The following is a 21,173-nucleotide window of genomic DNA, read 5'->3' on the forward strand; positions in this document are numbered from 1 at the left end:
TTTTAAGGGTGATTGGTCTGGCAGAGTTATGCTGTTTGGATGGGAGATCCTGTGGGGAGGATAGAAAGGAGGAACTGGAAAAAAAAAAAAAAAAAGCACAACATATCACTGTGTGTTTTCTTGCTCCTTACAAGAGGATTTGGGGAAATTTAAATATGAGTTACTTTTGCTGAAGCGTAGAATGGCAAAGTGACTGAAGCAGGAGAAAAAAAGAAAATCCAGTCACTTATACTTAATTTCTTAAGGTGTTCTTCATCCAGAAAGTGAACTTATATAATAATATTTTTGTAAGTGCTTTTTGATCACATACTTTATAATAAATACTTTAGCAGTGGGAGAAATAGTGCAAATGCATTCCAAGAGGCTAGAAAAGGGATTATATTAAGAAAATATTGTCAAATACCAGGATATTACCAAATCGTAGAACTAGAGTATTGACAGAAAGCACAAAATACTGATGAATCTAATCTCAGGGTAGAGGGAGAAGTTGGTGTAGGGGAATAGGAATTTGACCAGTGATGAGAAAAAAAGAAAAGAAAAGAAAAAAGGGAGGGAGGAAGGAAAGAAGGAAAGAAGGGAAGGGAAGGAAGAGAGGGAGGGAGGGAGGGAGGAAGAAAGATAAAGAAGGAAACTGAGAGAACTAGGCTAGGAAGAACCATGACCAGGCTGGCTTCAGGTCCCCCCAGAAACCAGTAAATATGAAGCATGTGTCCCCTCCTTCAGCTGCTCCTGGGATCCGTGCCATCAAGTGTCACAGCTGGGCAAGTCTGGACATAAACACAGGGAAGCTGGGGCTACTTAGGTCTGCGTCATCTCTCCCCTTCCATCCCCGCTGCCTCTTCTCCCACTGTAGTTACTCGAAAAGGACTAACATAGCCTTTTTTCTAGCTCAGTCATCTTCGGTTGAAAGATCGGTATCAAGCCTGCTTAAATAATCAAACATGGTTAAGCAAACATTCTGTGCAATGCTAAGAAGTAAATAATGGAAACTCTCTGAGCCCAATCTTTTATTTTATTATTATTATTTTTAGTAGAGATGGGGTTTCACCATGTTGGCCAGGCTGGTCTCGAGCTCCTGACCTTGTGATCCACCCGCCTGGGCCTCCCAAAGTGCTGGGATTACAGGAGTGAGCCACCGCACCCGCCCTGGCAGAGCCCAATCTTTTAAAATACAATAAATGTTTTCCTTTGGAACTTGGAAACTATTACCAAAAATCGTTACAGTCCCAGAGTGGAAAGGAGCTTTGATACACAATTATGTAAAAGACAGACAACACTTCTTCACCACCAGGAATTAAAAGCATTTCTAATATGGTGACATATTCCCCCAGAGGGGACGGATGAGGAATGTGATAGTCCCAAAGCAGAATGCCAGATGCCTTCCTGTTCTCCATTTCCTTGGCTTTTTGTAATTCAACCCTCCTGCTGGACTAGACCAAGCCCCAGTTGTCTTCTGATGCTCACCCCAGCTGTTAAAATTTTCAAACTGTGCAGACATGAAGGGGGCACGAGATGTACTGAACTTCTCTTTCTTCTTTTGTTGACGCTCATCGTTTCCCCAGTTCAGTGAGTCTTAAGCTGTTTTTTCTTTTCTTTTTTTTTTTTTTGAGACGGAGTCTGGCTCTGTTGCCCAGGCTGGAGTGCAGTGGCCGGATCTCAGCTCACTGCAAGCTCCGCCTCCCGGGTTTACGCCATTCTCCTGCCTCAGCCTTCCGAGTAGCTGGGACTACAGGCGCCTGCCACCTCGCCCGGCTAGTTTTTCGTATATTTTAGTAGAGACGGGGTTTCACCGTGTTCGCCAGGATGGTCTCGATCTCCTGACCTCGTGATCCGCCCGTCTCGGCCTCCCAAAGTGCTGGGATTACAGGCTTGAGCCACCGCGCCCGGCCCTTAAGCTGTTTTTTCATTGTGACTTCATGATGTTCATGTATGACATACTCCCATGGTCCTAAGGGAGGAGACCACCCCTCATATTGTCTTATGCCCAATGTCTGCCTCCTAAGAAAGAAGAAGTAAAAACTAAAAGGCAGAAATGAAATCCACAGGCAGGCAGCCCAGCACCACACCCTGGGCCTGGTAGTTAAAGACTGATCCCCGACCTCATTGGTTCTGTTATCTATAGATGACAGACATTGCATAGAAAAGCACTGCGAAAATCCCTATCTTGTTTTGTTCTGATCTAATTACTGGTGCATGCAGCCCCCAGTCATGTACCCCCTGCTTGCTCAATCAATCACGACCCTCTCACACGCACCCCCTTAGAGTTGTGAGCCCTTAAAAGAGACAGGAATTGCTCACTTGGGGAGCTCGGCTCTTAAGACAAAAGTCTTGCCGATGTCCCCGGCCGAATAAACCCCTTCCTTCTTTAACTCGGTGTCTGAGGAGTTTTGTCTGCCGCTCATCCTGCTATAGTCCCACCAAGATTTTTACAAAATCAAACAATTTTTCATGATAAAATTTCAGTGTCACTAAGTATGAACATCCACATAGTCATTTGTAGTCAGTTATCGGTTAGATACTAGCTAAATTCAGATGTGATGACATTCTGTATTTATTTTCTTCACTAATAATCAATGGACTTTGTTAAAAGTTACATTTCATAATAGAAACTCAGTTTCTCAATTAGGTTTATCTAAGGGTAGCAGATTTTTAGCTGTATGTGAAGCAGATCAAAGTAACTGAATACTCAGAATCTAGCAATAAGGAGCAATATCACTTTGTATTGACAAGTTAAAGCAGTTTTTTTTTTCTTGAGACAGAGTCTCGCTCTGTCGCCCAGGCTGGAGTGCAGTGGCACTATCTCGGCTCACTGCAAGCTCCGCCTCCTGAGTTCACGCCATTCCCCTGCCTCAGCTTCCTGAGTAGCTGGGACTACAGGCATCCGCCACCATGCCCGGCTAATTTTTTTTGTATTTTTATTAGAGACAGGGTTTTACGTGTTAGCCAGGATGGTCTCGATCTCTTGACCTTGTGATCTGCCTGTCTTGGCCTCCCAAAGTGCTGGGATTACAGGCGTGCCACCGCGCCCAGCCAAAGCAGTTTTTAAAAAAATTGCTTCATCTCCTCAATCCAGTTGAATTGATATTTTTCCTAAGCATACCTGTTATGAAATTTATGTTAGTACCTTTAGAATTATATTTCTGTTTCCTAGTTTATAATTTTTATGTGAATTAGGTAGAACTCTGAGAGAATAATCTTTCTTAGGTCTGTTATGATTGATGTCAGATTTGAAATCTGTGGATAATATGCCTTTGTTTTTTTCTAACAAGGTCATGATGTTCTACCCCTGCCCTTTTTCTTTTCTTTTCTTTTCTTTTGAGATGGAGTCTTGCTGTGTTGCCCAGGCTAGAGTGCAGTGTCATAATTTCAGCTCACTGCAATCTCTGCCTCCTGGGTTCAAGCAATTTTCCTGTTTCAACCTCCCAAGTATTTGGGACTACAGGAGCCCGCCACCATGCCTGGATAATTTTTGTATTTTTATTTTTATTTTTATTTTTATTTTTTGAGACGGAGTCTCGCTCTGTCACCCAGGCTGGAGTGCAGTGGCCAGATCTCGGCTCACTGCAAGCTCCGCCTCCCGGGTTTACGCCATTCTCCTGCCTCAGCCTCCCAAGTAGCTGGGACTACAGGCGCCCACCACCTCGCCCGGCTAGTTTTTTTGCATTTTTTTTTAGTAGAGATGGGGTTTCACCATGTTAGCCAGGATGGTCTCGATCTCCTGACCTCGTGATCCGCCCGTCTCGGCCTCCCAAAGTGCTGGGATTACAGGCTTGAGCCACCGCGCCCGGCCAATTTTTGTATTTTTAGTAGAGACGGGGGTTTCACCATATTGGTCAGGCTGGTCTCGAACTCCTGACCTCAGGTAATCCGCCTGCCTCTGCCTCCCAAAGTGCTGGGATTACAGGCATGAACCACCGCGCCCGGCCTACCCTCTCTTAATCTTTTTTTTTTGAGATGGATTCTTGCCCTGTCACCCAGGCTGGAGTGCAGTGGTGCGATCTCGGCTCACTGGCACCTCTGCTCCTGGTTCAAACTATTCTCTTGCCTCAGCCTCCCAAGTAGCTGGGATTACAGGTGCCTACCACCACGCCCAGCTGATTTTTGTATTTTTAGTAGAGATGGAGTTTCACCATGTTGGCAAGGCTGGTCTCAAACTCCTGACCTGATGATCCACCCGGCTCAGCCTCCAAAGTGCTGGGATTACAGGCGTGAGCCACCGCGCCTGGCCCCCTCTCTTCATCTTTTAGGGAGTTTCTGGTTTTCCTTCCAGGAAATACTCATTTGCCAATGAGTTTGTGTTGCTGCCAAGTTTTCTGCTAAAATTCAAGACGATGTTTATCAACTCAATAAGCACAAACGTGTTCTGTTAAATGATTTAGTACATATTATTTCACTTAAGCCCTAATATATCTGTTTTCCACATAGGTAAATTATGGCAAAGTTGATATTAATGAAGAGAGGAACTCTATTAATTACCTGTTTCTATGTCCAAGCCAGCCCCAAACTTACTGGCTTGAAAAAGACAAAACAACCAAATTTATTTTTTATTATAGCTCTGTGGGTTGGCTGGGCAGTTTGGTAGGTCTCTGTGGGACTCAGGCTTACTAATGCATTGAATTCAGATGATGGCTGGATGTCTGGAATGGCCCAACTCACGTATCTGACTGCTTATGCTGGCTGTTGGCTGCAATTCCTTGGTTCTTTTCCATGTGGACTTTCATCCTCTATGAGGCTAGAGTTATGGCATGGCAATCTCAGGGCAGGGTTTTGGGATAACCAAGTCTGCTGCAAAGGCACTCGTTAAACCTCTGCTTGCTTCACTTTTGTCAGTGTGATGTTGGCCCAAAACAAGTCATATGGCCAAGCTGAGGGTCAGTATGAGAGTGAGTTTAGGTGCAAGGAGTTTGTGGCAAGGGGTTTGTGGCTGATTTGGCTGTTTTTAATCTAGAGTGAAAGTGTTGCCACTCTTCTTCTAAAAACCTATTCTTTTTCTTTTGTAAATGAATTATAATCCCAAATTGGAAAATTATTGCCTGGCATCCTTACTCTGGTATGGTTGACATGGAAGTATTATATAGAAAGAAAAATCATCCATGACTATAGACATCCAAAACTAGCCAGTATTGTAATTCCCATTCATATTCCCAACTGAAAGTTGTATTGAGAGAGAAGCGGAGACATGGACAGAAACAAAGGAAAAGGGAACTAAAAGCTGTACATTGGTATCTAGAAATGAATTCTACCCTGAGAAATAATAGCACAAGAATGGTGGACAGGGCCACAGCATGTGACACAGTAAAATGGTTATAGTAAAAACCATAATGATACAAAAAACACATATATTTACTTTTTTTTTTTTTTTTTTTTTTTTTTTTGAGACGGAGTCTCGCTCTGTCGCCCAGGCTGGAGTGCAGTGGCCGGATCTCAGCTCACTGCAAGCTCCGCCTCCCGGGTTTACGCCATTCTCTCGCCTCAGCCTCCCGAGTAGCTGGGACTACAGGCGCCCGCCATCTCGCCCGGCTAATTTTTTGTATTTTTTTAGTAGAGACGGGGTTTCACCGTGTTAGCCAGGATGGTCTCGATCTTCTGACCTCGTGATCCGCCCGTCTCGGCCTCCCAAAGTGCTGGGATTACAGGCTTGAGCCACCGCGCCCGGCCTTTTTTTTTTTTTTTTTGAGACGGAGTCTCGCTCTGTCACCCAGGCTGGAGCGCAGTGGCCGGATCTCAGCTCACTGCAAGCTCCGCCTCCCGGGTTCCCGCCATTCTCCTGCCTCAGCCTCCCGAGTAGCTGGGACTACAGGCGCCGCCACCTCGCCCGGCTAGTTTTTTTTTTTTTTTTTAGTAGAGACGGGGTTTCACCGTGTTAGCCAGGATGGTCTCGATCTCCTGACCTCGTGATCCGCCCGTCTCGGCCTCCCAAAGTGCTGGGATTACAGGCTTGAGCCACCGCGCCCGGCCAACACATATATTTACATGAGGCTTTGTAATCTAGAGATCATTTGCTTATGTCTTATTACCTTTATCTTCAAGGTAAGTATATAAAGTACTCAAGATAATATTGATTCCTATTTTTCAGTTGATTAAATAAGATTCAGGGAGCTTCATTAACCTGTCCAAGGTCATAATACCGTTAGAGGAAGAACCAGGATCTAAGAATTTCTGATAACCGTCCTTGCTCTCGGTCTGTGGTAAAACTTCATGCAAAGAATAAACAAGGAAATAAGTGTCAGGAAGTGAGTTTTGAAACTTTATCAAACAAAATATATTCTAAATAAAGAAATTAATGGCCTTTTTGTTTGTTGTTTGTTTTAGTAGTAATTGATAGAAATATTACATGGGATAGGATTTATTCTCTCCGTACTTCTGAACCAATGAACAGAAAATGGGAAGAAAAACTGAAGCAAATTGAAGAACGAGCATCTCATTATGAGAGGAAACCATTGTCCTCAGTGTATAGACCAAGACTGTCCAAGCCAGAGGAACCACCCTCCATTTGGAGACTATTTCATCGACAAGCTCAAGCTTTTAATTTTGTTAAAAGCTGTAAAGAAGTAATTTCCTCCTCCTCCTCTTCTTTGTCCTCCTCTTCCACTTCCTCCTCTTCTTTCTTCTTCTTCTTCATTATAGTTTCAGTTTTTTTTTTTTAATCTATTATTTGTCTTCATTTCAGGCCGTATATTCTACCAAGAGAATTTAATGGGAATCTTAATGGCATGTGATTTAGGAAAAATATCCCTGTGAATCATTTACCATTTAATTTATATTAGTAATGAAAAAGAATGACACATCCAGTGCCCATTAGATTTTAAAAATTATAATAACATTTAAATGAAGCTTTATGCTTAGAGGGCGGGGAACCATATTTATTTTAACACATTAAGCAAGTCGGAGAAAGGAGTGTCAGCCTTTCAAAGAACATGGTGCTCAAAAATAAAAATCACTAAATCAAGCAACAGATGTGTATTTCACATTCTTTTTTTCATGGGCACTGTGGGGAATATAAAGAAATGTGAAAGAAAAGATAAGATGCATATATGATAGCAGAAATGTACTGTGAGTCTGATCACTGTTGCTGTCTAAAAGCTCCAAGTGCTGGAAGTTTTAGAAGGACCTCTCTTTCTCTAGTCAGGATATGCTTACTCAAATCTCATGAGAATGGCTTAAGAAATACCTTTCTTAGTCATTTTGGGTAAACCTAATTCAAGCAGCAGCAATTAAAATACTGACAGATTCATCTGAACTTGAATTTTAAAAAGATATAGATGGGGTATGCTTGTTGGACTTGCTAATCACCAGTCTGTAAAATTTATTTCAAAAAGATTTTTGTTAGGGTTAAGTAACTGAGTCCTGTGATTTTTCACTCATGAAAAGAAAAATATGCTCACCAGCTACCTTTAGCTGAGAGGAAACAAAATAACTTGTGGATGCATTCCTCTATTAGAAGAAACTTTATGGCAGGAGGCATGAACAATTATATTTAAACCACTATCACAGTAATTAACCTTTAAAAAAATGGTTCCGGCTGGGTGTGGTGGCTCACGCCCATAATCCTAGCACTTTAGGAGGCTAAGGCAGGCAGATCACTTTGAGGTCAGGAGTTCGAGGCCAGCCTGGCCAGCATAGTGAAACCTTGTCTCTACTAAAAATACAAAAAATTAATCAGGCGTGGTGGTGGGCGCCTGTAATCCCAGCTCCTTGGGAGGCTGAGGCAGGAGAATTGCTTGAACCTGGGAGACAGAGGTTTCAGTGAGTCAAGATTGTGCCACTGCACTCCAGCCTGGGCAACAGAGTAAGACTCTTGTTTCAAAAAAACAAAAGTATCCTACATACATTTTTATATGTACTAGGGAATTTACTAATTAATTTTAGCCCAAATCATTAAAAAATAAGTTTAATTTCATAAAATAAGAAATAAAACTATCATAAGTCAAATGAGTAATATTTTTAAGAGTGGTTTCTCTCCTTTTTTCTCTTTGGTCTGCATATTCTAATTGTTTTCAGCTTTTGTATGAATGATTAAAAAATAGGTATAATTAGATTTTGAATGGCATAAACCTAGTGACGACTTGTCTTGTATTTAATAATACAAATGTTCAAATTACAGTTTCTGAAAACTTGAATGAAAAATTCTTTATGAACATTCAATAGCTACAGTTGAGTTTAGGTTTGCATTTTGTGAATTTTTCTGAATTCTTTTTTGATTTTATTTAGGATGTTCACGTATTTGCTTTGGAATACAAAGTAGGAGATGGACAGCGTATTTACCTTGTGACAACCTATGCTGAGTTTTGGTTTTACTATAAATCCAGGTAGGTGGCACGCAGCAGATCCACACACTAAGCTAGAGTTCCATTTCCTTTGCCTAGGAATTTTGGTGAAATTAGTTCAGGCTGAATTGGCCTCCACAGTTTGTGACCACACTATTAGTTGCTCCTTTACTCTTAGAATTGAAATCTGGAGTTTTCTTGTCATAGCAATGTTTGAGTATCTCACCAGGTGCTGGGAGAAAATAATCATGCACGTACACAAATATATGTGTGTACCCAAAGGGAGTTTTGAAATCTCTCTTTTGCAAACAGGTATTAAATTATACTATTAATCACAAAGGAATATGTATGTTATTTACCTAGTAATAAAGAAATATCTGCTTTATCTTGACTTTATTATTACTATTTTAAATTGTTATTAGCTTTATTTTTTATTTTTTTAAGACAGAATTTCACTCTTTTTGCCCAGACTGCAGTGTAGTGCCATGATCTTGGCTCTCTGCAGCCTCTGCCTCCTGAGTTGCTGGGATTACAGGCGTCCACCACCATGTCTGGCTCATTTTTATGTTTTTTAGTAGAGATAGGGTTTCACCATGTTGACCAGGCTGGTCTCTAACTCCTGACCTCAGGTAATCCACCCACCTCGGCCTCCCAAAGTGTTGGGATTACAGGTGTGAGCCGCTGCACCTGGCTTATTAGCTTTATTTTAACTGAGTGATCTATTCAAGTATTTCTCTTTTTTTCTTTCTTTTTTTTTATTTTTTTAAATATTTTTTGAGATGGAGTTTCACTCTTGTTGCCCAGGCTGGAGTGCAATGGCATGATCTTGGCTCACTGCAACGTCTGCCTCCTGAGTTCAAGCAATTCTCCTGTCTCAGCCTCCCAAGTAGCTGGGATTAACAGGTACCTGCCACCATGCCTGGATAATTTTTGTATTTTTAGTGGAGACGGGGTTTCTTTATATTGGTCAGGCTAGTCTCGAACTCCTGACCTCAGATGATCTGCCCGCCTCGGCCTCCCAAAGTGCTGGGATTACAGGCGTGAGCCACCGTGCCCAGCTGTATTCAAGTATTTCTCAGACTTGTGTAGTGTATGGAAAAGGAGAGTAAATTGTTATGTATGCCCTATATTGATTTAGAATACTTTTATTCGAATGTTGCTAAGTAGCTTCAAATATGAAACTGGATTTATGTTTATATACATGCAACACCAGTTAGAGTTGAATGAAAATCATTAAGATGATGTGACAGATGTTTTGCTGAAACTGTCTCATCTTGCAATGTAAATATGGTACTGACTGCTCCAGGATGTGTATGGGTGTACATGTATGTGTGTGTTGAGTTCCTCCACTACCTGTGCCACCTAATGATACAATTTTCACATAACTTTTCCCTCTTCAAATTACTATAAGTCCTTAATTTGTATAGGATGCCATCTGAACTTTAGTCCAAATTATCATTTGCAAATTAAGTCAGCATCTCTCCCTATTTAACCTGTGTCAAAGTCATTCCTCTTAATGACAGAAAGAATGTAACTGCAAACATGAGCATTGAGAGCTTATCAAAGTCAGGTGATTCAGAATTTTTTAACCAATTTTTAAAATATTATCTTCCAATGAAAATACAGAATTTAAAAATTCTCATGGAAAAGTAATGGAATCCGAAGAATATGGCATCCTGAAAATAACATTTTTTTTCAAAGAAAATTTGTTTCATGGTGACATTAAAAACAAATATAGAGGTATTACACAATATCAAACTCATCTGTAAATCAATAGCACTGTAAGATTGACTGTATTTTCCAGTTAAATAATGTTACAGGATATAATTGTTGCATTTTGCTTGATGGAAACCCTTGACACGATGAGCCGTAAACCTGTGGTGAACAGTTCACTTTATCATGTTCTTATTTCATACTTGTGTGTAGTGAAAGCACAGTTAACACAGTACTTGCAATGTAAGAGAAACTGCCACGATTTAAAAGGAATAAGATAGAGGCCGGGCATAGTGGCTCACACCTGTAATCCCAGCACTTTGGGAGACTGAGGCAGGTGGATCACCGGAAGCCAGGAGTTCAAGATCAGCCTGGCCAACATGGCGTAAACCCTGTTTCTACTAAAAATGCAAAAATTAATCAAGTGTGGTGGCACGTGCCTGTAGTCCCAGCTACTCGGGAGGCTGAGGTAGGAGAATCGCTTGAACCCAGGAGGAGGAGGTTGCAGTGAACCGAGATCACACCACTGCACTCCAGCCTGGGCAACAGTGCTGACTCAGTCTCAATCAATCAATCAATAAAGGTATAAGATATCAATTTAACAATCTTGAATTATTCAGTGCTGACTCAGTCTCAATCAATCAATAAAGGTATAAGATATCAATTTAACAATCTTGAATTATTCAATTTAGAAAAAATCTCTTACACTGCTATGAAGTTATTCCTGAAAATGCTGTGTGCAAGCTTTATTTTGATTTGGAATTTAACAAACCTGCCAACCCAGGAGCTGCTGGGAAAAACATGGTTGCATTACTCATCAAGGTAAATGGCCGACTCACGTTTTCCTTATTTCTATCTATTCTTCTTCATTGGCTTATTCATTCAGTGAATTCAGCCTACATAATATGCAGGTTCTGTATCTCTTCTTTTTCTTGCTACTGTTCCTTTTGACTTTGATTTTTTAATATTACTTCTATGAGTAAACTGTGAAAAGGAAGGAAAGTTCAATTTATGTTCATATAGTTTGCGATTTTACTATCTGGTAAAAAAACATGCTTTGAAAAAGATGTCAGTTTGGAAATTTTCTATATATTAAAATTATATATTAATTCTCTGAATTCCATTACAAATAGCTGACTTTGGTAAAAGCCAAGCAAAATAATTTTTACTGTAAAAATTGGGTACTGAGATGAACCTCAAGAACACTGACTACAAACAGTATCAGATTTTTTTTTTTTTTTTTTTGAGACGGAGTCTCGCTCTGCCGCCCAGGCTGGAGTGCAGTGGCCGGATCTCAGCTCACTGCAAGCTCCGCCTCCCGGGTTCATGCCATTCTCCTGCCTCAGCCTCCCGAGTAGCTGGGACTACAGGCGCCCGCCACCTCGCCCGGCTAATTTTTTGTATTTTTTTTTTTTAGTAGAGACGGGGTTTCACCGTGTGAGCCAGGATGGTCTCGATTTCCTGACCTCGTGATCCGCCCGTCTCGGCCTCCCAAAGTGCTGGGATTACAGGCTTGAGCTACCGCGCCCGGCCACAGTATCAGATTTTTGGAGCTTGCAGGAATTTTGGAAATCATCTGATCTTCTCCCTTTCCAAATGAGGAAATTAAGGCCCGGACGAACCGAATTCCTATTCAAGGCCCTACAGCCAGTACTGGTAAAACCTTGTCTATAAATATAGTTATCACTGGTTTTAACTAAGAGAAAAATATTGTAGCTCTTTATTTTTGAGTTAGCTGTGTCAACCAGGAAGTTACTAATAAAAGGAATAGCATGGACTTGTGCAGCTAAGTTCTATTAGGATTATTTCAAAAAAATTTTCAGATTGTATCACAGGAAGTTGTGTTAAAATTGTGCTGACTATACTTCGGCCTAAGTGTAGGTACTGACACTTCCTGACTAGCTATTTTTCTTTTAAATGTTAACTGAATAATAATGTTATAGATTACCCATTTTGTAACTCTTAAAATATATCCAAATTAAAATGTTTTTGATAAAGAATATCTGCTAGTATTCTCTGTTGGACCTCTACATGCTTGATTTTAAATCTTTTTGAAAATGTATGTGAATGCTGTTTAAAAAGTATACAGAATATTAGCTTTATCCTGGCTTTGAAGCAGAATAAATATATATAAATTCCCCCACCTCCCCCCAAAAAACCCCCAAATTATGTTTTTCTTAAAATAGCCATTGAACCCTTAAAAATAAATTTAGATGCTTATTTCATTACAGCTGGTAAATTCTGTTTAATTTTTGACCTTTATTATTATTATTATTATTATTATTTTTGAGACAGAGTCTCACTCTGTCACCCAGGCTGGGGTGCAGTGGTATAATCTCAGCTCACTGCAATCTCTGCCTCCCAGGTTCAAGCAATTCTCCTGCCTCAGCCTCCTGAGTAGCTGGGATTACAGGTGCGTGCCACCATACCTGGCTAATTTTTGTATTTTTAGTAGAGACGGGGTTTTGCCATGTTGGCCAGGCTGGTCTTGAACTCCTGGCCTCAAGTGATATACCCATCTCGTCCTCCCAAAGTGCTGGGATTATAGGAGTGAGCCATGGTGCCTGGCCTAATTATGTTTTAATAATTCATAAATATTGACTTTCTTCTATACTCTAAAGTAAGATTTCTTGTGTAGTTTCTCCGTGGGCTACAAGGAACCTCGATTCGGAGATTTTCACTGCCACTTAACATTACATATTAACAAAGAAGTACCACATTGCATTAGAAACTAGAAATATTTCTAATGAACACTGGAGCAAATTTCATTTGTAACACTATTAATAAACACTGGTACGGCAAAGGCTGTGCAGATGTTTAGAATTTTTTTCTCCTTATTCTTTATACCACTTTTTCCAAATGAGTCTTGAACAGCTAATCTTTTGCATCAGCAAAACTGTTGGAAGAAACTGTATAAATCTAAGTTCAAAATTATACAGCATTTTTATTTAACATGTTTACCATGTTGATAGAACTGTTCTCATTGGATTACTTAATATAATGCTTTTTATAATGATTGCATTGAAATTAATTTCATTTATTGGTTACTTTGTATGCAATAAGTTTATAATCCAGTAAGTACTTTTTCCTTTGAGTCTTACTGTGAGGAGGCATAATTAGGTTAGCTATTATGTTAATTTAGCAGATGGTTAATAATAATTGGTGATAATGTAAAATACCCTTTGGTTCAGTGGCTAAACTGGCACATTTCAATAAGCCGCTTCTCCCCAGTTAGAATGAATTCTGGTGCTAATGTATTTTATTAGGACCACATTTCAGGGCAACATTATCCAATCATATAAGTTTAACTCCTGGATTTTATAATTTAATTATTTAAGTAACTTAAAGTTTTAATAAAGTTAATCTTGGGAAAGAGAATTTAGGAGTATATGATTACTTGTCCTACCTAAAGTGTCACTAAATTTATTCTCTGTGGCTCTGAAGTCTAACAGGGAAAGGGCATGCCCTCCCCTGCTCCATTTGTACTGACTAGAATGCAGACACAGCGGTATGAGCCATCTTGGATAATGGAAGAAGGCAACATCTTAGGGACAGCAAAGCAACAAGCCTAGTCCCTAACAGTATGGAGCCACAGTAGATATTACTTGGGGGAGAAACTGGTTTCTGTCTTGTTTAAGCCACTTTAATGAAGTACAGAAGTCGACTTCATTCATCAGTTTTTAGTCTCTACTAAGTGTCAGACACCGTGCCTAGGCACTAGGATTACCAAAAGTCAAAGAGACATAATTTCTGATGGCATACACTTTGTAGTCTAATGGAGGATAATAAATTAGGATAGATTTAGCTGCCATAATAAAGACCCAAAATTAAAGTGGCTTAAACAAGACAGAAACCAGTTTCTCCCCCAAGTAATATCTACTGTGTCTCCATACTGTTAGGGACTAGGCTTGTTGCTTTGCTGTCCCTAAGATGTTGCCTTCTTCCATTATCCAAGATGGCTCATACCGCTGTGTCTGCATTCTAGTCAGTACAAATGGAGCAGGGGAGGGCATGCCCTTTCCCTGTTAGAGGATCTTTCAGAAATGGCATACTTTCTTTCTCACATCCCATTGGCCGACTTAGCAGCCACACCCTGCTGTAGAGGAGCCTGGGAAATGTAGTCTTTGTTCTGGATGGCCTCCAACCTAGCTAAAAATCAGGAGTGTGTTTCTACAGAGGGAGAGAACAAATATGGAGGAAGAGCCTCTGTAATGCAGATAAAACATGTCAAACTAATCACATAAATCAACCTAAAATTGTAGCTGTGTAAGTCTACAAAGAGAGAAAGAGTATATAGGGGGAATTTGATGTAGAGAGGGAAATCAAGGAAGCTCTGTCTGAGAAAGTGGGAATTTACAGAAGAGTACAGCCAGAGAGCATGAGGGGAGTGTGGTGGTATAAGAATGCCAACACATTATTAAAAATACAATTTGTTGCCTAACTTTTAGGTATCTAAAGTGACGGCAGTTCATAAACATTTTTGCTCATGTCAAGATAATATGGCATGGTAGTTCTTAGTAGCTTCATTTTGCGAATGAGAAGATTGAAGCTTTAGGGACTTGTCCTAAGGCTGCACAACCAAGGCTTTTAAGCAGTTACATGTGCCAGGCACTGTGCTAAAAATTTCATTTTTTGGTTTGTTCCTTACAGCAACTCCAAAAGGTAGCTGCTGTTGTTATTCCTGTTTAGCAGCTGGGAAATGTTAAGGTTTAGATTTGACCAAAGTCATAGAGCTGGCAGATGGCAAAGCCAAAACTGACACAGCTGTTTCTGACTCCAGCCCCAGTGCTTGCTGCCTTTCTACTGTGCATGGCCTTCATGCTCAGTGCCATATAGTCTCAGAGGCTGTATTCTTAGAACTGAATTCAGGCTCAGTATGAATTAGACCCTTTCTGGTCATTAAAACCATTACAAAATAAATTAATGACTTTTTTTTTTTTTTTGAGGCAGAGTCTCACTCTGTCACCCAGACTGGAGTGCAGTGGCACCATCTTGGCTGACTGCAACCTCCACCTCCTGGGTTCAAGTGATCTTCCTGCCTCAGCCTCCTGAGTAGCTGGGATTTACAGACACCCGCCACCATGCCTGGCTAATTTTTGTGTTTTTAGTAGAGACTGGGTTTTACCATGTTGGCTAGGCTGGTCTCAAACTTCTGACTTCAAGTTATCTGCCCACCTTGGCCTCCCAAAGTGCTGGGATTACAGGCATGAGCCACCACACCTGATCAGAAATTAATGACTTTTTAACTCATAGATTATATTTAAAGAGATGCTTATTGCTCATAGAAAAATTTTAAGACAAAAAATATAAATTATTTGCATTTTACTTGTGTTTTTAGTATGTGTGTAAAGCACTTCGAGAGTTATATGGTGTTAATTGCTCAGCTGAAGATGTTTTGAACTTGGATTCTAGCACTGATGAGAAATTCAGCCGGCATTTAATATTTCAGCTCCATGATGTGGCATTTAAAGATAACATTCATGTTGGTAAGTATACTGCTTTTTAAAAATCATGGAGTTGTATTCAAAACTCATATGTTCTTGTTCCTCTTAAAATTTTGTGCATACATATCAACTTTTATGATCATTAACTTATCCTAAAAAATGCGATGTGCGCCGAGTGCAGTGGCTTACGCCTGCAATTCCAGCACTTTGGGAGGCCAAGGTGGGTGCATCACTTGAGGCTAGGAGTTCGAGACCAGCCTGGGCAAGCTGGCGAAACCCTGTCTCTACTAATTAGCCGGGCATGGTGGTGCATGCCTGTAGTCCCAGCTACTCGGAATGCTGAGGCACAAGGATTGCTTGAACCCAGGAGGCGGAGGTTGCAGTGAGCCAAGATCACGCCACTGCACTCCGGCCTAGGCAACAGAGTGAGACCCTGTCTCAAAAAAAAAAAAAAAAAGGCAGTGTGTTTCTTCATGTTTTTAAGATGTTCCTTTAGCTTTAGACCTTTCTGTTCTAGACACATCAGCCTATTCAGGACTTCTTTGGCATTTGCATCTCTAATCATAGAGACTGGGATGGCTATCCATGTCCAAAGAGTGGTTCCTGCTCCAACAGGATTTATTTCAGTTTCTTGGGAAGTTCATGAGCGGCCTTTCCATTTCAAGCCTTATCTGCAGTCTCGTTTCTGGATTTCTGACCTTTGCTTTGGCCTTGCTTTGGGACTTCGGTCCCAGGTTGTATCAAAGATGGTTGTTTATTGTTCCAGGCAGAGCTTCAGAGTTGGGAGAATTCTAGAGGGACAAGTCTCAAAGTGAAACTAGATTATTTATCTCAGTCCTGGGCAGTTAGAGATAGAGGCCCAGGTGTTAAACATTAAGTCAGGCCAAAGGAGAAACACAGGTGGAGTGGGAACACCATAATGAAGGTCTGAACAGAAGCCAAATCCCGAGAGCGTATCAAAGCAGGGTAGGGCAAGGGTCCAAACAGCAGATGAGTGACTGAAGCTCAGGTAACAGGTAGTTCGGTTCAGAGCTACGAGTGTCTTAGAGTTTCACAGCCACCTAGAATAAAAGGTGTGGACATAGTCACTAAAGCACTGGCATGAAAGTCAGGAACCTGATTTCTGAATTAGGGGAAGGTGGCCACAGAAACCCAGCATGCTGTTTTCACAAGGCTCTCGTCACCTGCCTGTTTCCTGTGAGCTCAGCTGGACGTTCCTCCTCGGTCTGTCTCCCTAATCCTGTGAGAAACGCACTCACCCATCCAAACCCAAAAAATGGACTTAGAGGCTGGGAGAACAGTGAAAGTGAAAACTTTCAAAACTTTTTTTTTGAGACGGAGTCTCGCTCTGTCGCCCAGGCTGGAGTGCAGTGGCACGTTCTTGGTTCAGTGCAACCTCTGCCTCCTGGGTTCAAGTGATTCTCCTGCCTCAGCCTCCCGAGTAGCTGGGACCACAGGCGTGTGCCACTATGCTCAGCTAACTTTTTGTATTTTTAGTAGAGACAGCGTTTCACCATGTTAGCCAGGATGGTCTTGATCCCCTGACCTTGTGATCTGCCCACCTCGGCCTCCCAAAGTGCTGGGATTACAGGGATGAGCCCCTGGCCTGTTAGGACTCTGTTGCCATCAAACCGTGTGAGAAGCTGTTTCTGTCACATCTGAAACCCTAAGCCTTACTTAGATTAGTGTTCCTCTGGGTTGCAGAGAACGTCCAGAGCTTACTGTGTCAAAGCATTTACCACTTCCTATGGTCATTTCCTGTTTTCTTTGTCATCTCCTCTATTCTACTTAATGTTTCTCTAGGGCAGGGACTGTTTCTTCCTTTTGTATTTCCAGAGCTTAGCCGATAATGAAAATATCGTTATCAATAACATTACTAATATTATTAATATAAGAATAATAACAGCAATAATAAATACAAGTTGGCAGCCTCATCTCCCGCCACCCTGCCCTTTTCATTCAGCTCCTGTCATGGGCCACATTTGCTGCAGTGCTTGGCCTTGGCACTTGCTGATGCGGCTGTCTCACGCGATGTGGCCTGTTCACCTGGTCCTCCTTACTCTTCGTGCATTCATCCAGAAGGTAGTAATGAATACCTTTAGGGACTTGTCCTAAGGCTGCACAACCAAGGCTTTAAAGTGGTTACATGCGCCAGGCATTGTGCTAATTCCTTAATTTCATTTTCTTGTTTACTCCTTATAGCAACTCCAAAAGGTAGGTGCTGTTATTCCTGTTAAGCAGCTGGGGAATGTTAAGGTTTAGATTTGACCAAAGTCACAGAGCTGGCAGATGGCAAAGCCAAAACAGAAACTGAGCTGTCTCTGACTCCAGCCCCAGTGCTTGCTGCCTTTCTGCAGTGTGGGGCCTTCTTGCTCAGTCGTATCTGAGTAGATCCCTTCCGAATGAATGCATGAATAGTGAGGCGGGACTGCTGTCAGGGTGTGGAGGCAGAGCACCACATAGGCTATTTCTTTGCTTGCTGTTTACTGGTCATCGTCTGCCCTATGACTACTAGCCACAGGCCGAAAGCTGAGAATCTCTTGCTCAGGAAGAAGGAGAGAATAGAAATTTGTGAGGTACCAGCAGTTTTTGCTACAGATATCTTCTGAAAGCAGATGGCATTCATCTGGGCTTTCAGTCAGATTTCATTGTATAGTCAAAGGTAAGAAAGGCTTTACAGTCAGAACAGCATAAGCAAAGCTATGGAGATAAGAGTGTATGGCTAATGGGTACAGTGAATGGTCTAGTGTGGCTGGAGAGATGTGATCAGGCGTTGTAACTGGGCTGTCACCTCAGCCCCTTTCCCCTAGAATTAGGAGCTGCCAGAGCCAGAAGTGCAGAGAATATGAAGTGATTCAGAATTTTCCCTTTTTTCTTCCCTTAGTGTATCTTTGGATGACATTTCTAGTTGCTGTTGTCAGCCTTTCAGAGAAGAGAATTCAGTTAAATGTAAGAGATCCTAGCTCTTGATCTGCCTAAAAATACTCTTCTGCCAGTTTGCTGTCATACCTCAAATTTCTGACTGACTAATCTTTTGAGTTATTTCCAGCAAATAAGATAGTTCCTGTCCTCATGAGGGTTGGGGGCAATAAGATCCTGGAAGGGAAGTAGGAAGCAGTGTGGTTTGCTGGGGCCAGTGTGTTAGCATTGATGCTGGTGACAGTCCTCATGTCGTGGTCCTGGCCATGGTTGCTCCATGCCAGGGTTCCAAGGCCTGTGGCCTCCCCAGCACTGCCATTGCCTCCGTTTCTGCAACCGTGCACTCTCTTCTCTTACTGTCTGGGGTCAAGTAGCTGCAATGGTAAGTTTTCAGGAAGATTAGCTTTATCAGTTTGGGTTTAGATTTTGCTTTGTTGTCCTTTGATGTGCTGTGATTTCTTTCTACGTGGTGTTTACTTTCCCTCCCTCCTTCCAGAAGGAATCCATCCCGTACCAGCATATCATTGCGAGACCAAATGCGTTTGCTTTGATTTTGACATTTAGTGCTTTGTAAGAAATTGGATTTGTTTCTTTGAGTAGGGAAGTAATTTTTTTTGTTGTTTTGTTTTTGTTTTTTTGTGAGACAGAGTCTCACTCTGTCACCTAGGCTGGAGTGCAGTGGCATGATCTTGACTCACTGCAACCTCCGCCTCCCAGGTTCAAGCAGTTCTCTTGCCTCAGCCTCCAAGTAGCTGGGATTACAGGTGCCCAGCACCACGTCCAACTTATTTTTATATTTTTAGTAGAGACGGGGGTTTCACCATGTTGGCCAGGCTGGTCTCGAACTCCTGACCTCAAGTGATCCGCCTGCCTCAGCCTCCCAAAATGCTGGGATTACAGGCGTGAGCCACCACAGCTGGCTGAGTAGGCAAGTAATAAAATCTAATGTGAAGAAAGAAAATTTTGAATTTAGAGCATGCATTTGTTGTAATGTAAGGACCCAAGCCTTTCTGGTAAATAAAGTGAAGAATGAATCTAAACAATAACAGTTCTACAGATTAAAATTAAATTTTTCTTACAGTATTGCATTTCTTGAGTATTGGTATACATGAAGCAACTCAATAGCCAAATTATTTGATTTCATGGTGTCAAATGTGAGAGTTCGAAGTTCTGGATTTTCTTACCAACTTTTCATGGTACAGATAGGACTACTGTTACTCAGAGTTCTTGGAATAAATGTTGAAGTACAGTAAATGTATCGAATTGCTTTTGTTGTGGATGTTAGCTCCGAGGCCGTAGTCCAGTCCATTTTGTGCCCAGTTTGAGGCAGAGGTAGGAGCAGCAGCCTGGGAGCTGACGGCTGTGAAAGCCAGGGTTTGCAGGGCATGTCGTGGCAGGTAAAGGAGAGAAAATAAGCTCTTGAGAAATTTGCCAGCACACTGACTCCCTGAGATTTCCTCAGTGCTTCTGTCTGTTAGCTGAGCAGCAGTTTTCTTTTTTTTTGCAATTGAGATGGGAGTTTTAATGAGATCTTTATTTTTATTTATTTATTTATTTATTTTTATTATACTTTAAGTTCTAGGGTACATGTGCATAACGTTTATATCATGTATAACTCCCCAATGCAATCCCTCCCTCCTCCCCCCTCCCCATGATAGGCCCCAGTGTGTGATGTTCCCCTTCCGAGTCCAAGTGATCTCATTGTTCAGTTCCCACCTATGAGTGAGAACATGCGGTGTTTGGTTTTCTCTTCTTGTGATAGTTTGCTAAGAATGATGGTTTCCAGCTGCATCCATGTCCCTACAAAGGACGCAAACTCATCCATTTTATGGCTGCATAGTATTCCATGGTGTATATGTGCCACATTTTCTTAATCCAGTCTGTCACAGATGGACATTTGGGTTGATTCCAAGTCTTTGCTATTGTGAATAGTGCCGCAATAAACATACGTGTGCATGTGTCTTTGTAGTAGAGTAATTTATAATCCTTTGGGTATATACCCAGTAGTGGGATGGCTGGGTCATATGGTACATCTAGTTCTAGATCCTTGAGGAATCGCCATACTGTTTTCCATAATGGTTGAACTAGTTTACAATCCCACCAACAGTGTAAAAGTGTTCCTATTTCTCCACATCCTCTCCAACACCTGTTGTTTCCTGACTTCTTAATGATTGCCATTCTAACTGGTGTGAGATGGTATCTCATTGTGGTTTTGATTTGCATTTCTCTGATGGCGAGTGATGATGAGCATTTTTTCATGTGTCTGTTGGCTGTATGGATGTCTTCTTTTGAGAAATGTCTGTTCATATCCTTTCCCCACTTTTTGATGGGGTTGTTTGTTTTTTCTTGTATATTGTTTGAGTTCTTTGTAGATTCTGGATATTAGCCCTTTGTCAGATGAGTAGGTTGCAAAAATTTTCTCCCATTCTGTAGGTTGCCTGTTCACTCTGATGGTAGTTTCTTTAGCTGTGCAAAAGCTCTTTAGTTTAATTAGATCCCATTTGTCAATTTTGCTTTTGCTGCCGTTGCTTTTGGTGTTTTAGACATGAAGTCCTTGCCCATGCCTATGTCCTGAATGGTACTACCTAGATTTTCTTCTAGGGTTTTTATGGTATTAGGTCTAACATTTAAGTCTCTAATCCATCTTGAATTAATTTTCGTATAAGGGGTAAGGGAAGGATCCAGTTTCAGCTTTCTACTTATGGCTAGCCAATTTTCCCAGCACCATTTATTGAATAGGGAATCCTTTCCCCATTTCTTGTTTCTCTCAGGTTTGTCAAAGATCAGATGGCTGTAGATGTGTGGTATTATTTCTGAGGACTCTGTTCTG

The 21,173-nt window shown here is 41.3% G+C and overlaps 1 protein-coding gene across 18 annotated transcripts in view; it reads left to right on the plus strand.

Annotated features, from left to right (window-relative positions):
- PRIMPOL (primase and DNA directed polymerase) overlaps positions 1–21,173 on the plus strand; it is a 47,218-nt gene that overhangs the window by 2,552 nt on the left and 23,493 nt on the right. For 4 of the 18 annotated variants that reach the window (XM_033215803.1, XM_033215808.1, XM_033215805.1 and 1 more), the window contains exons 3-6: positions 6,313–6,551; positions 8,212–8,309; positions 10,673–10,802; positions 15,319–15,466. In XM_033215803.1, the coding sequence (XP_033071694.1) occupies positions 6,372–6,551; positions 8,212–8,309; positions 10,673–10,802; positions 15,319–15,466 (556 nt within the window). In that variant the 5' untranslated portion in view covers positions 6,313–6,371. Of the gene's footprint in view, positions 1–6,312; positions 6,552–8,211; positions 8,310–10,672; positions 10,803–11,455; positions 11,637–15,318; positions 15,467–18,547; positions 18,726–21,173 lie in introns of those variants that run through there. The other 14 variants (XM_033215804.1, XM_033215809.1, XM_033215807.1 and 11 more) reach the window with 8 other exon arrangements.

This window comes from Trachypithecus francoisi, unplaced genomic scaffold (genome assembly GCF_009764315.1).
Source record: "Trachypithecus francoisi isolate TF-2019V2 unplaced genomic scaffold, Tfra_2.0 Lachesis_group1, whole genome shotgun sequence".
Classification (NCBI taxonomy): domain Eukaryota; kingdom Metazoa; phylum Chordata; class Mammalia; order Primates; family Cercopithecidae; genus Trachypithecus; species Trachypithecus francoisi.